Genomic DNA, 21351 nt, shown 5'->3' with positions numbered 1-21351 from the left:
GACTGAAAGTTTGCTCAGGTGGAACAACCTGTGATAGACCCTCTGAGCACATTCCGTGGTAATATCTGTAGAAAAGACAAAAGGAAGCAACAGAGCGGCAGACTGAGAGAGGTTCCAGGGATGACGCCAGCTCCTGTCCTACCAGAATGGCAACACATCGCTAGATTCTGTCAAGAAGAGATGAGTGACAGTTCGGAGCACTAGCCCAAATATGGCAATGATACTCCATGACAGGACATATAGTGCCCTTGTGTCATGGAACATAGCAGCTTGAGAAAGGTATCGCCGATTTTAATTATTTATTAAATCTGCTATTCGTAATGCAAGACCATTTGATTTATATGGTTAATAAAGTTTTATTTGACTATAACAAATGTTTGAAATATCATCGTCTAAGTTCTGCGCACTTACGGATATGTATGGAATCGTTTCTGATTACAGACTGAAATGTTTGACATGAGACTGGAAATAACCCTCGTTACAGCATCTTTGAGTTAAGGAATATTCATTGGGTTCTCTTTGTAAAACATTTGCCTCAACAATTCCCCATGGGAAAAAAAAATCTTAAGTTGAGAAGTCAGGAGATCTTGGAGGCCAAGGAAATCCAGATTGGTGGGAAATTAATCTGCCAAGAAAGTGATTATTCAGCCACGACATAGACAAGCAAGCTGGATGTGCATTCACTCTGTCATATTGAAACCAAGAACCATGAACGTTTCTCGCATGACTTCAGAAAAAATGTGTCCAGCATGATGTTCCGCATTCACAGCCACACCTGACTCAGTATCCTGATCTTCAAGAAAATATGGACCATAAATCTGATAACTAATGAGTTCACACCCCATCGATATTTTTGGAGAGTGGAGAGGTAACCCCACAAAGTGGGCTAATTTCTCCACTCTCCAAAAACAGACAATTCCATTTGTTTACCATCGCATTGAAGTAACCATGACATTAGTCACTGAAATCCATCCATAAGTCACTGTCATCCATGTTGATTCCTGCTTGATCGATAATCCTACTGAATTTTATAAGGGATAACCTTGAGATCAGACTTTAACTCTCTCATGACACTGATTGAGACACTCCAACTTCACGTGAAATGTGCCTTGTTGATTTTCTATGGATACAAATAATCGCTTCTCTAATTTTGAATTGTCATCTGAATGCGTGCTGCACTCGTATCACTGATTTCAGCTCTACACTCTTCTCGACAATGAATATTTGCTCCTCTTTGTTAGTTGCTGTAACGAGGGTTTTACCTACAAAAAAAAAAAATGCATTTGCTACAAACAATTTGAATGCTTATTCTATCTAATTCGCGATATTTGACCGAGTCCGATTTATTTTATTTTTTTGGTACATTTTTGTGACTAACCCTGTATAGTGTATATGATGATTTTTGTCAATTGTTTTCTCATTTTTTTATTTTTTTTAATTTTTTGTATACTGAATCGAGGCTCGTGAAAGAGCTGACATTTACTTCACAAACAAATCGACCAGACAAACAAAATATATAAAAAGAGGGAGCGGAAGACAAGATGGGGAGAGAAGGGGAAGCACACAAACACTTGAGAGCACACAACATTTGAGAGCAGGGAGATGTGTGGGAGGGAGAGGGCTTGGGGGGAGGAGGCGTGGGAAGGGGCGGGGGGGGGGGTGGGAGAAGTATAAAACACAAGGACACCAAGGACTTCCAGGACAGAAGTTGGTATTTCAAAAAAGTGGAATTGGGGTGAAATTAGCGGGGGTAGAAAAGATCAAGGTTTTGGATGGGGGAAGATAAGAGATGGTGGTGAACAGCTGTTTTAAAGACCTGGAGGGTGGAGTGGGATTGAAGAGAGTGAGGGAGTTTGTTCCAGAGGCGGGAGAAAAGAGGAATGAAGGAGTGAAGATGAGCAGAGAGTCTTGATTTTGGCGGTTTAACCATAAGAGGGTTGCAGGCAGATCTTGTGCGACCTGTAGGAATATTTGCGGGACAGAGCCCAGAGAGAGCTGGGGGGGCAAGGCCAGAGAGGAGTCGGTACAAGACGGAAAGACCACCAACCTGCCTGCGGTGAGTGAGTGAGAGGCCCTAGGCATGTGAGAGAGGCATGATAGTGCTCATTGCACTTCAACTCACTTCTGTTCACCTCGTATCTATCGTTTTGCAACAGTCACCCCTCGGCTTTCTTTTTCCTAAGTTTTTGTTTCCTGAAATTTCGCCTTTTCCAAAATCTCCTCTGCTCTTAAGTGAAATATATATATATATATACATACTAGCTTGGCTCGGCTCGCTGCGCTCGCCTCACCAAGCGTCGTTACTGAGGAACGGGCTTATTTTAGCTGAGGCTAATGACTGTACCTGAGTTGCTGTGTTTTCATGATTTACACCAATCATAATAATACAAACAATTATTTTGTACAAATGTATTTGTTGTGTTTGTGATATTACATTTTTATAGGCAATTTAGGTTGAATGTTTTTTTTTTCAAGAAAGAACCCCTCAGCACATACATAGGGAGGGGTAGGTGCAGACTGGAAGTTTGGGACGATTACACCTCACCACCACATAATTCAAAATACCTCACCACCACGTGATTCAAAACTACCACAACGTTATTAAAAACACATCATAACCACGGAAACAAAAGTTTGAGGGAGTCGTTAAGTGACAACACAGACACTGCCCAGATGTGTAGATATATCGATAAATGACTCCCCGAGTTGCCGTTTTGTCATGGTTTAAACCAATCATAATTCAAACAATTATTTTGCACAAATGTATTTGTAATATACGTGATATCACATTTTATAAACAATTGAAGTTGAAAACTTAAGTTGAAAAAAGAAAAATTCCCGAAAAAATTCCCAAAAAATAAAAATAAAAATTGGAATTTTTCATAGAAATACCCTTAGGACATACCGACGGGAGAGATATGTGCATACCAGAAGTTTGGTAGGATTTCACAAAAGTTTGAGGGAGTAGTTCAGTGACAAGACAACACAACACAAGACAGACACTGCACAGATATATATATAGATACATATATTTTTTGTGTGCATTCGTTTTGTTGGTACTATATTTCCACCAGTCTTCATCTAACTTGTTTAGTTTTCTCCCCTCACCATCCCACACCCCTGCCTTATCCCATGCATCCTCTCCAAGTTCTGAATGCATATGCAGGGCAGCCTGGTTTTGGTGCGCCCCCTTCGCCAGCAGGAGCTCAGCAAGGACGCCCAGGGGCTTTCCCAGGTGCCAGCAGCCCTGGGCCCCTCCCTGAGATTTACTCCACCAACCAGGATGCTGGTGTAGGTGGATATGTTGGCACTGCGAGTCCCCAACCTGCAACTGGCTTTGGGCACAACCTCGGGGTCTGTAAATATTTGTTTTTCCTATTCCCTCTTCTATTTTATTTGTATTTATTGCTCAATTCTTCCTATTCCGACTACCTTTGCAACAAATTTGATTTCGTTTTATATTCAAGTTTGTTACTTGGCCAAAAAAATTTTTTTGACAAGTATGTTGATCATTCCGGTTTGTGTTTGTCTGTCCGCTCACTTGTACTTGCCTACAGGTCACAATTTTAAACTGATCTTCACGAATCTTCACCAAATGCTAGAGTTGGTGGTCTGACAGAATCCTATTTATTTTTGATGTCAAAAGGTCAAAAGGTCAACATGGGCCAAAGGTCAACAACCTTTTCAAATTACTAAAATCCTCAATTTTCATCCAATTGACTTGAAATTTGAAAAGCATTTTCATATCAGCTTACTGAATTCAACCACCAATTATATGAGGTCAACATCGGCCAAATTTCTAATATTATCAATTTTCATCCAATTAACTTAAAATTTAGCAAAATATTGGATACACTGTAACCGTAAATCTGCAATCCTGTAACCCTCACGGTAAAAGTAGCAACTCTGTAACCGTAAAATGCACTAACAGTAAAACTAGTGACCAATGTTAATGTATTTGAGTGTGGAAGCCTGGGGTGACTTTATGTGGAACAAGCAGGCACCTTAATATTGGTGATAGTTTTAACTATAGTGGGTTTTTATTATACATAGATCACAGTATTTTTTATTACTTGTCCAGAGGGAGAATGTTTTGTGTGGCGTGTCGTCAAAACAACATTTGATGTTCATTCGGTATCTAGCAGAAGGAAGGTGTAGTCAGTATGTCACAAGCTTAGCAAACAGTAGGTCCCTCACTGCCTCATATGATTCTCCTTTATCCTGACAAGTCACTCTTTGCATTTGGAGTGCTTTTGTGGTTGTCTGGCATCTCCAAGTCATAGGTTTAAGGTTGATCGGCAGCCTTCAGCACTTGCCCCAGGCTGATGGGACATCTCTTGGCATGCATGAGAAATGTCACCAAATATATTGTGCAATTTGAGTACAATATTACCAAATGGTATTCACATTGTGCATATGGAAGTGGGCAAGCTAACAGCATCCATTTCAGCATTCCATGATTTTGTGGAAATGCATGGATGAACCAAACAATGAGAAGCTCAATGAGAACATTGGGTAGTGGGAAGCTCAATTTTTCTTACATTTGTGTACCTAACAAATAGATGACTCCTTTTTCAGTTAATTATATTGCTTTTATTTATTTTTGTCTGCCACTTCCACTTACTTACTGTTTATGTTCAAATGCTGATTGCTTTCATATGACGGAGAAACACTTTGCTTCAAATCTCCAGCTTGGTTCTGTTATTCGGAAGCTGCAGCAGCGAGCCTTTGATATAATGATTACTAAAGCCACAAACTTGGCTGAAATATCTTGTCGACACATTCGTCGTTCTTAATAAATCAGAACCATGATCAATGATCTCGACCCCAACATTAATTTCAAGCAAGAGGGCTATAAAGACAACAAGTTATAGTCTTTCGAGATTGTGAATCGCAGGTCAAAGAAAGAGGCTCTTTGCAATTTTGTGTTTTGTAAAAATAACCCACACAAACCAATACCTCCAGTTTGACTCGCACCACCCAATAATTCCCAAGCTTTCAGTGATTCTGACCTTCATCCATTGAGCAGATTATATTGTTGGTGATCCAAGTAACGTCGATGAGAAGAAATAAAGCATCCCACACTTCCTCCAAAAGGGTGGTTACCCCAGATGGTCTTTTCTGAATGCTGAATGGCCTAAATGGGCATGACAGTCCATCGTTCAAGTCAGCAAAGAAAAAAAAAAGATATTGGTCACCATACCGTATGCTGCAGGTTTATCGGACGGTAAAACGATCCTTCTCAAGCTTTGGGATCTCCTCCGCTGCTTGAGACGACAACTGATGCATGTGAAGGATAGATAAGCCCTCTAAGGAAAAGAAAGGCAACGTGGTGTATGATGTAAGATGCAATCAGATGGATTGCAAGGATTATTACATTGGGGAGATGAGACACACCAGTCCCTGAAAGGCCGGATGTGTCAACATCATAGGCCAAACCCCGCAGAAAGTATTCCAGACTCTGTGGTGTATTCCCCTCTGCAGTCTGCTGGCCATACGTTCAGCACCTAAGATGTAGTGATATTGGACAGGGAAAACTGGTGTTTTGAGCTTTGAGGAAAGGAATCCATTTGGGAAAGAGTCGAGGCACCGACACTTCACAAGGATGGATGGCTCCCCTTCAATTTACCTCACATGTAGGGCCAGGTGCTTGGGGGAGTTCTTTGTCATCTGTCACATGAACAGCAAAACTCTCAACAGCATTCGCTAACGATCACAACGTGACACCCTTATATAGCAAATAACAGGGACGGCCATTTCAACCAGGCCTTTGCCAGCTGAAGCCAATTTGGTGATTGGCGCAACGTCGCATTCCAAGCAAATATATATTTCCAGTATTTAATTTGAATCTCTTATCTTACTATAATTCACCAAATGTCCGTCTGTCCGTTCGAAGGTACCGCAAAAACGGCTGAACCGATCGCAACTATATTTTGGGTGGGTATTCCTGGGACCCCTTGGAGTAAAATAGGCTATATTGTTTTTCAAATTTTTTTCCAAACACGATGGAATAATATTTACCGATATGAACAGTGATGTGGCTTTTATTGAAATTCTACAAATACTGTTTAGATTTTGATGATAATTACGAACCTGCCGCGAACGCGGAAGTGCACAGATTCCGGCCATGAGCGGGTTTGATAATATCCCAATACAACCGTCATTCAATCGTAATGTTTAATCGTTAAACGTTAATCGTGTTAATCGTTTTGTTAAAGTATCAATGGATGATTGGAATTGAGTAAATACAAGTACGATTTTGAATTCGTAATTGTATTCACCCACCCGTACGGAACTTCACATCAGGATTTAAATATTTGTTTATGTCACGAATGTTGTTAAAAGTTTATTATATTAATGTGTATTTGTGATTGAAGTTATGCTGTTTGGAATGAAAAAAGAGATATCGAGTTCAAGTGAATGACGAAATGCAGTGACGGTTTTACGTTCTAAACGTGAAATTCGCGGATCGCCACATGGAGATTCGCCATTGACTGGGAATGGAACACACGTACCTGTTTGTTTGCGAACGGGTACGTTTTTCATGGAAGTCCTTCACGAACTTGCTGTCCATGTCTGACGTGCGACTGAAGGTGCTACAGGGATATGGAATTTATTGGTTTCATGCTTTAGCATTCGCCGTTTCTGCATTGTCTGTTTGCTTATGGCCTCCCACCCGTGCGTATCACGGGTACCTCACTAGTCAATATAATGTTATGTTGAATACATTTGTTTCAGATTTGATATTTGGCCCTTGCATTGAATAAAATGCAAATTTTAATATTTGTCCCGTGCAAGTGAAGCGCAAAGCGGGGTTAAGCAATGGTTCACTTCCGTCTGTCTACAAACATCACTTTATAATCGAGGAACAACCTAATTTAAATTGGATGTTATATTTTGAAGACTAATCGGAAAATGAAACTGCAGTTTAACAGTGCCATAAAACCCCGACATTCGCGGGGGATATGCTCTTGAAAACTGCCGCAAATCCGCGAGTGTCGTGACATTTTTGCAATATGAAAATGTTTAGGTCAGGTCAGTGTTTTGGTACTGCCACTGGTAACATGTAACCCGGTGCTACCTTCCGCATGGTCGGTTTGTTGGCTACTAAACCAACACCCATCACTAGCTTTGCTAATGGGGAGGGTAAATGTGACACTCCGCCAGGATCAAAAACAACACCTGGGAAAGGGCATATGAGCTCCCGCCCGTAGGGAGCCAACGGCCATCCAGTAAGCAGATGGTGTCTCCTAAAACACACCCATCCGGTTTGGACTGGTTCAAGTCATACCAAAGGCTTTAAAAATGGTACGTAGTGCTTCCTTGGTTGAAAAGGTAGAGCCAGACAATCCCCATCAGTTGGCATCCATGGGGAGGAGGAAATTCCTTTTGAGGAAATGCCCCGCTGAGTACTGTGAGAAAAGCGGCGCAATTGTTATGACGTCGCTGGTACCCAGAGTATGTCGGGAAGTGACGGTAGTGACGGCACTTCGCCCAAGCTCATTGGTAAGTGTGTGTGTGTGTGTGTGTGTGTGTGTGTGTGTGTGTGTGTGTGTGTGTGTGTGTGTGTGTGTGTGTGTGTGTGTGTGTGTGTGTGTGTGTGTGTGTGTGTGTGTGTGTGTGTGTGTGTGTGTGTGTGTGTGTGTGTGTGCGCGCGCGCGCACGCGCGCATCAGCTCTATTTCAAGCCTTAGCCCATGTTTTGTTTTGTTTTCGGGGGGGGGGGGGGGTTGTTCATGGGGTCTATTGATTCATGAGGGAAATTTTTGCAACTCTAATGCACATAATTAGTTTCATTTAAAATGCTAACAATAAAAAATACTAATTTTTTTCTTTTTTCAAAAGGTTAGCTGGGAAAAGTGGGGGTTAAGCAAAGTCTTTTTTTGCAGTGAGTGTCATGTTACTTTACCATTTGTTTTACTTCGATCTTGCATGGACCCCAAAGCAGGTCTTGATCCCGGAAATATTTGCCATTTTTACTGCTTGGAGTTTAAGCTTGAAGGAAGATATTCTGTATTATGTTATGAAGATAGATGTTGAGTTTAAATTCCATAATTTTAAACGTCTTGGCGTCACAGTCCTTGTGTTAGAATTTCAATCTATTTTTGATCCTAATTTAAAAAATCATTTTTACTCACTACGAACCATCCTCGTTGAGCGTTGTGCGATTTACACCATGTATACACTTTAAATGTGTGCATGACTGAAGGAATCATGAGACTTTAAACGAAACAATAGATATATAATTAAATAATAACTTGCAGTTCCCAATCGCAAAGATACGATAAAATAATTATGCAAAAAACCAAGTAACCCCCTCACCCCCACATCATAACCCATCTATAATCGTCTGCCCCCCTCACCCTCCCTCCCGCCATATGGAGGGTTGACGATTGTCTCTGAGAGCCAGGTTTTTTCCTTAAGCAAAAAATATCAGCTATGTTGGGGGTCCCTGAGTGGGTGGGGATGGTTTCTGCCTGCAAGACCCGTGAGTAGCTGGAGCATAGGCGCCGTGAAAGTATGAACGTTATGTGTATATATAAACCCCCGAATAACTGGGTTACGGGGATTGTGAATCTGCCAAAATCGGGGTTTTACTGTACTTTGGCTCCGAATTTGTCCCGATTGCACAAGCGCAGAGAGTTATGAGAGGTTTCTTACTCGGTCTTGCCTGTCTGGCAGTCAAACAAAGTTGAGAATCATTCCAAACAGGAAACCCTGTAATTTTAGGGGCGTCATAAAGACCATGTACAACATGCACGAATAACTAATGTAACATGTTAAATAAGGTGGTGTATAAGACACTGCATCAACATCGATAAACTTCCAAAAAAATTCTACAACCTTTAAAATCTTTCTTTTATTTTAATTGAATTATATACAGTGCCTTCAAAAAGTATTCACACCCCTTGACTTTTTCACATTTTGTTGTCTTGCAGCCTGAATTGAAAATAGATTCAATTTGGATTTTTTTTGTCATTGATCTAAACACAACACAGCATACTGTCAAAATGGTTTTTAAAAAATTAGACATTTTTACAAAATAATTAGAAATGAAAAGCTGAAATGTCTCAAATCAATAAGTATTCAACCCCTTTGCTATGACACTCCAAATTGAGCTCAGATGCATCCAATTTCCTTTGATCATCCTTGAGATGTCTCGACAACTTGATTGGAGTCCACCTGTAGCCCATTCAATTCAATGGATATGATGTAGAAAGAAACACACCTTTCTATATAAGGTCCATAGCCTGGTGTTTGCTTTATGGTTAGGGTGCTGGCTTGGGATCCTAGGATCCCGAGTTTGAATCCCGGTCGATCGTTGAATTAACGCCAGGGCGGGGGGGGGGAGGGGGTGACTCACTCAGCTTGTCATACTTCCGAAGTCGACAAATTGAGTACCAGCTCACTGGTAATTGGGGCACTGGATTAGCGGCACAAATGTGCTTCCAGAAAATGATGCAAGCAGCAGCCACAGGCTGCATACAAAACAGCAACAACTGTAGTTAAAGCACCCTTCGTTCATTTTTCCTCTTTCCCTTTTCTCCCCTCCCCCAAAAACGGAGGGGCCTGTCAAAGCCCCCCTCCACCCCCCCCTCCCCCACCCAAAAAGATGTATATGTTGTATATATTTCCCCTCTTTCTCCTCTCTCCTCACCTCCCTATCACCTCCCTCTCCCTTCCCCCTCCTCCCCCCTTTCCACTCCCTTACTCCCCCCCTCCCCTCCACATCCTGCCTCCCTGGAAACGCCAGGTACTTCAGCTAGTATATATATATACATTATATATATATACATACAGTCTCCTTAAAAAAGTAATTACACCCCATGTAAAGTTTTGACTTTTTCAACATACAGCTATTTGATCTTCATTTCAACAATATTGATAGATAAAGGTGATATAATATCATGAAACATTTACATTTTGTAGTCCATTGTATAATTTAAATAAACATAAATGCAAATTTCGCAAGTGGAAAAAGTAAGTACCCCCTTGGCTCTAATAGGTGGTATTGCCCCCTTTGGCAGAAACAACCCCAAGTAGGCGTTTCTTATAACTGTCTACCAGTCTCTGACATCGACTGGGAGAAATTTTTGCCCACTCCTCCATACAGAATTCTTTCAGCTGTGCGATGCTTGAGGGGTTTCTTGCATCACAGCTCGTTTCAAATCCCCCCACAACATCTCGATGGGATTTATATCCGGGCTTTGACTTGGCCATTCCAGAACCCTCCATTTCTTTCTTTTCAGCCATTCCTTGGTGGATTTACTGGTATGTTTAGGGTCATTGTCATGTTGCATGGTCCACCTTCGGTTGAGCTTCAACTTTCCGACAGATGGCCTCACATTATCCTCAAGCACCCTCTGGTACAACGAAGAATTCATAGTGGATTCTATGATGGTGAGCTGCCCAGGCCCTGATGCAGCAAAGCTGCCCCAAACCATAATATTTCCACCACCATGCTTTACAGTTGGTATCAAGTTGTTGTGGTCAAATGCTGTCTTTGGTTTTTGCCAAACACGTCTTCTGGTACTGTGGCCAAATAGCTCTACCTTTGACTCATCTGTCCAGAGCACATTGTTCCATAAGTGCTGGTCTTTGCCGAGGTTTTCATTGGCAAACTTTAGTCTTGCCCTGATGTTCTTTCTGGACTGCAAAGGTTTCCTCCTGGCACACCTCCCATGTAGATCAAATTTGTGCAGCCTCTTTCTAATGGTAGACTCGTGCACTTTGACATCAACAGTGGCAAGAGCTACCTGTAGGTCCCGTGATGACATTCTGGGGGTTCTTAGAGACTTCTTTCAGCATCTTGCGGTCCTTGGGCTGAACTTGCTGGGGCAGCCTGGCCTGAACAAGTTGGCAGTTGTTTGGAATCTTCTCCACTTGAAGATGATCTTCCGGACAGTCGAATGATTGATTTCAAATTGTTTGGAGATCTTTTTAAATCACTTCCAGACTCGTAGGCATCTATAACCTTCTTTCTGAAGGCCTCAGAGAGCTCTTTTAATCTAGGCATGGTGACGCCACACACTTCAACAACAAAGAGCAAACCAAACTAAATGTCTGAGATTTAAATAAGACAGGTTCCTCCAAGATCCTCTCTAACGATGTTCTAATCATTTGCACCTGAGCTGGTGCACCTGATTCTAATTTTAGATATTTGAAGTAGTGATAAATGTACGGGTGTACTTACTTTTTCCAATTTGCATTTATGTTTATTTAAATTATACAGTGGACTACAAAATGTAAATGTTTCATGATATTTGTTGTGTTATATCACCTTTTTCTATCAATATTGTTGAAATGAAGATCAAATAGCTGTATGTTGAAATATGTTGAAAAAGTCAAAACTTTACATGGGGTGTACTTACTTTTTCACGTGACTGTGTGTGTGTGTGTGTGTGTGTGTGTGTGTGTGTGTGTGTGTGTGTGTGTGTGTGTGTGTGTGTGTGTGTGTGTGTATACACTATACATGTATATATATATATATATATATATATACACGTAGTGTGTTCAAAAAGTATCCGACCTTTATTTTTCGTGCGTAAAAAAAAAAGAAGCTCGGGAGGCGTTGATTGGTGCACGTATGTAGGCGATCCTAATGCGTGAATTTTCTCCCACCTGCAGAAGCTGTCATTCGACGGCAGACCGCCGATGAGTGAGGATATGTAAGCGAGCGCCGTCGGATTTTCGTTTTTGACAAAATGACGGAAAAACTTGAACAACGCTACTGCATCAAATTTTGTGTTTTTTGGCCTCGGGGATGTTGGATGCTTCCATTGTGATGACTGCAACTTGGTTTCTGGGTCGTACCCATAAACCCAGGACTCATCGCCAGTGATCACTGTGTTGAGGAAGCTGGAATCGCTGTTCACAGTCTCCAGCATGTCCTGTGCGATCTCCAAACGGAGTTGCTTCTGCTCAATCGTTAGCAGCTTTGGTACGAACTTCGCTGAGATTCTCCTGAAGCCCAAATCCTCCTTCATAATGGAATGAACGGTGTTGAATCTTGCGGATCGTTTCCACTTGGGAATCGCCAAGCTTTACACAAAATTTGATGCAGTAGTGTTGTTCAGGTTTTTCCGTCATTTTGTCAAAAACGAAAATCCGACGGCGCTCGCTTACATGTCCTCACTCATCGGCGGTCTGCCATCGAATGACAGCTTCTGCAGGTGGGAAAAAATTCACACGTGCGCATTAGGATCGCCTACATACGTGCACCAATCAACGCCTCCCTAGCTTCTTTTTTTTTACGCACGAAAAATAAAGGTCGGATACTTTTTGAACACAGTAGTATATATATATATATATATACTAGCCTCCGTTCCGTTAGCCTCCGTTCCCTCCCGAACTTACCGGACCTGCGGCTGCCATGCACGAATAACTTTGTACTTCGGCAGGTTGCGAACCAGCAACTACGAACGCCAATTGGACCGTCGTGCGATAGCGGGGTCCAATCGTCTAACTCTGCTTACCTGCACCACGTGACGGTTTCAATCGGGGAACGTGTACCATACGTAACCTCCGGCCATGTCCCACTTTCTTTTGTTCCTGGATAGAAATTTAGATGGCCGAGCAACCGTTGGTACTTGCTGGGCTAATGCTAATTTTGTTACGGCTGATCCCTACTCTGGGTGCGACCAATGGCGGACCAATGGAAGAAAAGACATGCATGGACAGAGGGAAAAGGAAACGTTTCACGCTTTGATTTATTTACAAATGTTTACAGTGCAACTTTTCAATAGAAAAGAAAAAAGAACGAGAAGAGGGAACTTAGCTTATCCTACGCCTTATTACAATTACAACAAATAAACACTACATGGGCTCAGCACACATTCATGGGGGAGGGGGAAGGGAAAACGAACGTTGGAAACCTGATAGCACAAAGGCCACGATGTTCCAGATGCCTCTCCTCGCGGCGGCCTTTGTCTTGACCTCACCAATGAGCACCTGGGTGGCAAACGTGCCCAACTCGAGCAGGTGAGAAGCCCAACTCGAGCAGGTGAGAAGTGTCGGGAACCGTGCAGAGCAAGTGCCAGGGACACGTGGAGTAAGCACGTCGTGATCTCGTGCAAGGTAAAGTGAGTGTCGTGCACACGTGCAAGAATGAAACCGGCCAAGCGAGGCAATCACGTGCAGAGGCAAGGCGAACAATATCCCAGGCCGAAGAGAGAGTCCAAAAATACGTGTACAGCCAATGGAATCCAAGGCGAGGAGTAATGCAGGCACGTACTGAGGCCTGTGAGAGGGTCCGACCATTAAAGGAGCACACGTGTACTGCCAACAGAGTCCAAAAGCCAACAGCGAAAATAATACAGGCACGTGCTAGGTGAACCCGGCAGAGAGAGAGAGAAAGAGTCATGCAGGCACTTACTGAGTCAACAATGTCCAGGGCCAAGAGAGTGAATCACGTGCAGAGGTCCTGGGAGAAGGACCGGTCGAGAGCAGATGCACACGTGCTGAGTGAACCCGGCAGAGAGAGAAACAAAACACATGTGCAAGGCCTTTTGTCAGAGCCGCCCCCCTCAAGCTCCCCTGAAGTTCCTAAGGCCCTAATTGGTGCATATCCCAATGGTCTTTGGTCTGTCTTCTGTCCTTCAAGACTTCAACTCAATCTGTGGATGCAATCTTTGTGCATCTGCCTAGTAAATTATCCCTTATGAGTGGAGAGCCTATCTTTCCCTCCCCAACACATGAAGACATACTAACCTGAAATAATGGGAAGGGCTAAGATAATGGTCTGTTATGAAATAACTATTCTAAGGGACCTGTATGGTGGTTGCCATTACTTCTTGGTGGTTTCCCAAAACCGCAACAATATATTGTTACGTTTGTGGGAATGTCAATAATTTTGGAGTCGTGTCGTTTAGGGTGTATTCCATAGAAATGCCAGTTCAGCTGTGGATCCCCAAATAGGACCTTTTCGTATTTATTTTTCCTTTTTCTGAAAGTTTACCCCATATCCACTCCCTTTACGCCACGTGATATTGACTGTTGGTGGTGTTGCACAAAAACAGCTTTGGAAAGAATTCAACCCTTTTTCTTACAAGCAAGAAAGTGTGGGAAAAAACCAGGAAGAGGAAGAAGAGTGTCTCGGCGGTGCGGTAAAAAGCGATCCTTGCTTGTGGCGTGAACGGCTTCATTGAGCGTGTTGGTGTGAGGGACTTCATCTCTACAGACCTTCTGAAGGATTCAGTGTGCATGAAGCAGGTGGACAATAGGAAAAGAGCGTAGTCTGTGGAAAATGGCGCTTCTTGGGTCTCTGTGGAAAACGCTATATGCTTCATGCTGTGAAGGGGCTCGGCGTGCGCTATATGAAGGAGTCGACCTCGATGAACTTCCTGAGCTGAGGGATTTGCTGTGTTGCATGAAGGAGGTTGACGAAAGGAAAGGAAAAGGATCAAAGGAGAAAGGAATCTCAGAGCGTGATGCCTGGTCCATTCACGTTTGTTCCCGCCAAGCCCCGCTCTGAAGAGCGTCGATGAACCTGCCCTTCAAACAGGCCTGGACCCTATTCCATTCCCATCCTAATATACCGTTTTATTTGAATTTCCTGCAAATATTGTTTTTGGTTTTTTTTTGCTTCCCTTCCCTTTCCCTGGGTTAGATGGAGGGTCTCTGTGTGTGTGATGTTGTGTCGGCCTTTCGTATCGGATGTATGTGGCCTGTGTTAATTGTTTCAGTCTGTCATTATTAATTCATCAAGTCTGTCGTCATACTTATATGATTTGCTTATTGTATAGTTTTGCATTCCCTGAAGTAAATTGATTGTCTTTCATTTTGTTTGATTGACGTTTTTCGGATCGGGTTGCAAGCTTCCCTGAGCTGCCAGTGTGGCAGTCTAAACTCTAGAGCCTCTACTCCTTGCATGAAACCAAAAGTTCAAGCTTACAAAAACTGCTCGGTCAGCTTGTGGGCCTTGGCCTGGCAGCCTGGGGATAGGACCTAGGGTCGCTGACATTAGTCACCCCGTAACACACTTCGTCGAGAGTGACGTTTGGGACTCTGGTCCTCATCCCTGTCACCCATAACAATATATATATATATATATATATGTATTATCTACAATATATATATATATATTTATATATATATATATATATGTGTATATAAATGTATATATTTATTATATACAGTGCATTCAGAAAGTATTCAGACCCCTTCACTTTTTTCACATTTTGTTATGTTGCAGCCTTATGCTGAAATCGTTTAAATTCATTTTTTCACTCCTCAATCTACACTCAATACCCCATCATGACAAAGAGAAAACAGGATTTTAGAAAGTTTTGCAAATTTATTTAATAGAAAAAACTGAAATATCACATTGACATTGACTTTAACCATTTCTTTTTCATTTACCTTTGAAATGTGGGAGGTTTTTTTGGGTCACCCTGTATATATATATATATATATATATATATATATATATATATATATATATATATATATATATATATATATATATATATATATATATATGTATGTATATATATATATATATGTATGTATGCATGTATGTATGTATGTATATATTGTCGCGTGGACGGCTGTATTAAAATGGAGCACACCACGAATGACCAATTGAGCGTTAACCAGAGGCGTGATAAACCAAAGTCGTCTGGCGGATAAAACATGAATGAAGAAGAAGATGCCGACTTACCTGTTCTGGCCGCAACGAACGTCATCTCCCTGCAAAATAACTCAAACGAAAACTGGATTTAGAATGTACAAAAATAATGAAAGGCTTTATTGCCACGGATGCCGATAACAAGAAAAACCAGACTATAAACTAACCCCTTAAATTGGAGTACTCCGACAGACAGAACACAGATACAAGACGAAGGATAAAGGGACGGGATGGGATGAAAGGGATTATTTTTATGGGTACTCAGCTCAGTCCGGCTTGATTGTCTGGCCGATGATCCCTCGCCTCTCGCCTCTCGCCTTGCGTGGAGAAGCTGGTCTTGCGGAGAAGCGGGTCTTGGCGGGAACTCGCAGACTAGTGGTGCGGCCTTGCACGTGCACGCTACGCCACTCGACGCACCGACCTCCGTCAAGCCCAACGCACAGCAGTCCGGCAGCCTTCCTTCTGTGGTGTGATGGTGGAACGCTTGTTGGAATGTCCCAGGCGTGACAATTGCGATCCACTAAGCACTGAGAGACCAATGAGCGAGATAACCAATCTCAGCAGTAGAACACAGAGTGCAGGGAGACCAACAGGGAGAGAGTCAGCGAGACCGAGGGAGGAGGAGCAGAGAGAGAGAGAGAAAATGTCGGACGCACTCCCTTTTTATAATCTCCCCTTGGCCAATCAGCTGGCTCCTTCTTGCCTCTGGGCTTCAGCTGTGTGCCGATTGGCCCTCCCTACCATTGGTGTGATCTCCCCATCAGACCCCTCGACCAATCCGTCGTGAGGTGGGCGTGGCCTCAGCCGGCCAGAACAATGTTTTATCGCCATGTTGGTGCAATGCGTGGGTGCTTCCTGCCTGCACTTCCGGTGAGTTTTATTGGGGCAATTATTAATTAGGATAACTAGTTGGGCACTGGTGAGTGGTGATGGTTACACATATTAGGTAGTTGCTAACCTTAATCCCTCGTCGAGTTACCATCCCCCACTCCTCGTGATGGGGACAAATATACACTTAATCCGACATTCGGGCTAAACAGGTCCCTGACTTATGTACATCAAAGTGGTTGTTTCTACCCATGATCATCGGAGCACCTACCTATGCAGATCTACCTGAATCTATTCATCACTACCCCAAAATTCATAACAATATATATATATATATATATATATATATATATATATATATATATATATATATATATATATATATATATATATAATAAATGTATTTTTATAAGTGTGGTTTTATAAATGTGTCAAGCTAGCGGCTCGTCACTATATTTTTTGCACCTCTAAAAAAAAGTGAATTTGTGGGACATGGCCACGAATAGGGGGGGGGAAAAAACCACGATTTCGCGGAATACAGCCGCGAATAGAAAAAAAACCCACAGATTTGCGGGACACTTTTCCGCGAATAGAGAAACAGGTCGCATTTTATCGACCGCGAATAGCGGGGGGGCGGGGGGGGGTGTGTGTGTGTGTGTGTGTGTGTGTGTGTGTATGTGTGTATATTGTTACGTTTATGGGGGTAGATGAAGGAATCCCATAGTAAAGGTAGGACTGTATCATTATAGCATGCACCGTGGATGCGTAGGAGAAATCTCGATGTACTCAAGTATGGAAACTGTATGTTATGAAATCAAGTCGAGACCTCGTTTCCAGATATGAGGCTTTATTGAAATCTATCTCCACATACCCTATAAACACAAAATAAAAGAATAACATTAGAACTACAAAGAAATGACGAAATAGCATTCCCAACTCATCTATAAGCAAGCAACTGACCATTAACATTACCCATCATGCCTTACTCAAGTGTCCACTCACAGAATACAGAAATGAAGCAAAATCCCCCTCCTTCCTACACTACATTCCATTATATATCAACTCCTCAAGTATCATCCCACAACCCGAATCTTCTTCATATTTCATCACACTGCATGTGTACATCATGTGTACATCACACTGGGGGTGGTGTTGTGCTAATTAGAAAGGGATTAAGGTTAGTTTTCCCCAGTATGTGATTTTCCCTCTGTAATTTCCCTTTACGTTTTGCTCACAAGGCCGGCCATGAACCTCCATTAAACCACAGCAACCGTCCACTGCAAGCCAGGCAGGTTCCCGGACACTAAGCCATGCCTTGATGGACCTCATAGGCAGGCCCCGCCCAGTAGAGGCGGATAATCAGTGGGCGGTCAAGAAAGGCTGTGAGGCCATGCTCCGATGTTCATGATTGGCCGAGAGGACCATGGAGTTATTTGGAAAGAGCTTTACCGTTGGTCGGTGTGACGTCATGGAGCAGCTTCTAGAGAAAAAGAGGAAGAGCGCGTCTCTCTGGGTTCTGGACAAATGAGAAGCTCGCCATATATTTTTGGTGAGTTGGGATTTTTGTGCGCGCTTTTGCTGTGAGGAGCGCTTTATACCAGTCGGCAGTAATTTGCAGGAGGTTTCGGCGACTGCTTGAGTGGGCTGAAGGCCGTGCCATTCATCCTAGGGAGAGCGAAAGATGTCCGTCTCACAACTCACCTCATGTTCGTGGCCTCGTTGAGCGTGACATCGTGGCCATTTTGTGTCGGGTTCCCGCCGGAGGGACATCAAGCTCTGGGCCTCATCCCCTGCTGCCAACTTCGCAGAGGAACTCGTGAGGCCAGAGCTAAGTGCCGGCACCGAAAAGGGATTTTATTTTATTTTATCTTTCCCTTGTGTGTCCGTTTTTGAGTCCGTATGTGGAGGTACCTCAGTTAGAATTTTAGGTTACCTCAACATTTATTTCACCCCTTGCTTTATTTTCATTAAATTATATTTGTTCAACTTTCCTTGTCGTGTTTACTTGTTTGTGGTTTGAGAATAAGCCCGTGTGTTCTGTTCAAGTAAACGCTTTGCCTTCCTTCATTCCACGCGCGACAAAAATACCGCCATTTTTCGGGCAGCCGCCTCAGGAGTAAAACTGTCTCGGTTATCCGTCATCCCGTGGTCTTAATCACTGGTGACACGACAATGTGTGTGTGTGTGTGTGTGTGTGTGTGTGTGTGTGTGTGTGTGTGTGTGTGTGTGTGTGTGTGTGTGTGTGTGTGTGTGTGTGTGTGTGTGTGTGTGTGTGTATATAGAGGGTGCTTCACTCCCAATTATGCTGTTGTACTTGTACACCACTCCTTTCATATTCCATCTCTCGGCACTGCATGAGGTCATCGCCGGGCACTGAAGGGGGCCTGGCGATGACGCGTGCTGAAAGGGAGTACTCGGTTTTCACTCCGGTTTCTTTCTTGTATCTTGTTTGTTTGACCGGGCGATATCTCAGCCATCCTTTGAGCGAGGAAGCTGAAATTTTGGCACAATAGAGAGCAAGTGCTTTTAGTACAGCGGATAAGCTCTCATATTTTAACAAATTGTGCATTTTTTGAGAAAAGCATGAAATTTCTAGCATAGTTAGTATATACCATAAGGTTTATTTTCAGATGTGGAGGGAAGTCAGATTTGACCTCTGAGGACCGTGAGAGGTCAAATCCAAAATGGCCGCCAATCCACCGGGTCTAATGTTCAAACGCGCTTATAGGTGTCATTTCCAACTAAATTGGGGATGCCCATTCATTTGGTGATACTTTTGAGATCGCCAGAACTCGAGGACATGCATTTAGGTCACGGTCAAGGTCAAATTACGTTAAATATCTATTTTTATGATACTGCAGTTGGAACTGCTATTGGAAAATGTTCATTTGAACTTTTAAAACTTTATTTTTTCAGGTACAGGGATAGGTACAGAACACCCAAAGACCAGAAATGATGAAAAAAAAGTGTTTACGCTGCAAGGAATGATGCAATAACCTCTGAAAAAATAACTGTAGTTAACCAAGTATGTCCACCAAAGCTTACATTAAATCAAGTGCAAAGATGAAAATTGGTAATGATCTAAATCTAACAGTCTCCAGAACAGAAAGACAGTGCAGTGCACTTGAATGCAGCTTTGGCACACTTGCAGCGTCCAGTGCACCCCTTCTTGCAGCCACAGCCAATCAATTCATGGCACGATTTTGATGCTTCAGGAAGAGTGGTCCAAAGAGGCTGCCACCCAGTTGTCTCCTTTGTCCAGCCCCAGTCAGGTGGGTCTGGCATCTCTGGATCCATGACCAATGCCTGGTTACAACAGTTGGCCTGGTAGCAAGTGCGCTTGATGTGCTGCTTGAGTGTTGCCTGGGTTGGAGGAATGTTCTCTAGAGTTCTACACTTCTGTGTGAAGAGCTGTTTCCTGGCATCATTCACTTCCGTGCTCTCACTGGTTCTATCGTACATCAGCACCACAAATCGCTCTAGCAGTAACATTGAGCCTTCACTGACCTCACTTGGCATGCCTAGGAGTTCATTGAAAGCATCATTCACCTCTGGGCATCCCCAATTTAGTTGGAAATGACACCTATAATGTTTTTCTACACTATTTGGTTCCAAAAGTAAGCGCGTTTGAACATTAGACTCGGTGGACTGGTGGCCATTTTGGATTTGACCTCACGGTTCTCAGAGGTCAAATCTGACTTCCCTCCACATCTGAAAATAAACCTTATGGTATGCACTAACTATGTTTAAAATTTCATGCTTTTCTCATAAAATGCAAAATTTTTGTGTTTATCTGCTGCACTATTTGGCAAAAACGGTATTTTTGTTTTTTGATTAATCAATTAACTGATTAATTACTTCATTATTATCGATTAATTAAGTACTTATTTATTTCCTTTCTCATCTGGGCATTATCTCGGGCACCTTTTGAGTTAGGAAGCTGATATTTGGACACGACAATGACCAAGTGATTTGGCTGTAAAGGATATTTTTGATTTATTGATTAATCAAATAATCAATTAATTATTTAATTATTCCATTAATGACTTTGTTAATTAATTTTTTTAAGTTACAGATTCGGATGAAACGGTGGTGTTTTAGGTATTCTATTAGCCAATTGATTAATTGTCCCCCGTCGCACCGCGGAGCGAAAGGGGGACGATGGTTTTCCCCTCCGTCTGTGTGTCCGTCCGTCCGTCCGTCCGTGCGTGCGTGCATGCGTAAGCGAAGGACCGCATTCGAATTTGGTGTGTGGGTACAACCCACGTCAAAATCCAAGATGGCCGCCGCCATGTATGTCTGAACCTTGTGAGCTGAATATATTGAAAAATAAGCGAAGTACCAACTTCTAATTTGGTGTGTGGGTGTATCTCGGCATAAGGAAGAACGCTATTGAAAATTGGGTCGCCACGTCAAAATCCAAGATGGCCACCACCATATATATGTCTGAACATTGTGAGCGAAATATCTTGAAAAATAAGTGAAGTACCAACTTCTAATCTGGTGTGTGGGTGTATCTAGGCAGAAGGAAGAACGCTATTGAAAATTGGGTTGCCACGTCAAAATCCATGATGGCCGCCACCATATATATGTCTGAACCTTGTGAGCGAAATATCTTGAAAAATAAGCGAAGTACCAACTTATAATCTGGTGTGTGGGTGTATCTAGGCATAAGGAAGAACCCTATTGAAAATTGGGTCGCCACGTCAAAATCCAAGATGGCCGCCTTGCGGTTTCCACTTTGTCAACTCGCATCACTTCACCGACGGGGGACCTAGGCGTAACGCTTGTTATTTAATTATTTTCTGATTATTATTTCTTTATTTTCGTTATTAATCACTTATTTATTTTCTTTCTCATCTGGGAAATATCTCAGGCACCTTTTGAGCGAGGAAG

At 42.6% G+C, this 21351-nt stretch overlaps 1 protein-coding gene across 5 annotated transcripts in view; it reads left to right on the top strand.

Moving 5' to 3' along the window:
* Positions 1 to 21351, top strand: part of LOC137432218 (RNA-binding protein Musashi homolog 2) — a 249447-nt gene that overhangs the window by 205769 nt on the left and 22327 nt on the right. For 3 of the 5 annotated variants that reach the window (XM_068123945.2, XM_068123944.2, XM_068123948.2), the window contains exon 13: positions 3095 to 3354. In XM_068123945.2, coding sequence (XP_067980046.1) covers positions 3095 to 3354 — 260 coding nt within the window. The remainder of the gene's footprint in view (positions 1 to 3094; positions 3355 to 21351) is intronic. The other 2 variants (XM_068123950.2, XM_068123946.2) reach the window with 1 other exon arrangement.

The sequence above is a fragment of the Myxine glutinosa genome, chromosome 8 (assembly GCF_964187855.1).
Source record: "Myxine glutinosa chromosome 8, kmMyxGlut1.1, whole genome shotgun sequence".
Lineage (NCBI taxonomy): Eukaryota > Metazoa > Chordata > Myxini > Myxiniformes > Myxinidae > Myxine > Myxine glutinosa.
Note: the sequence above shows the minus strand (reverse complement) of the source record. Positions and strands in the feature narration are given on the sequence as shown.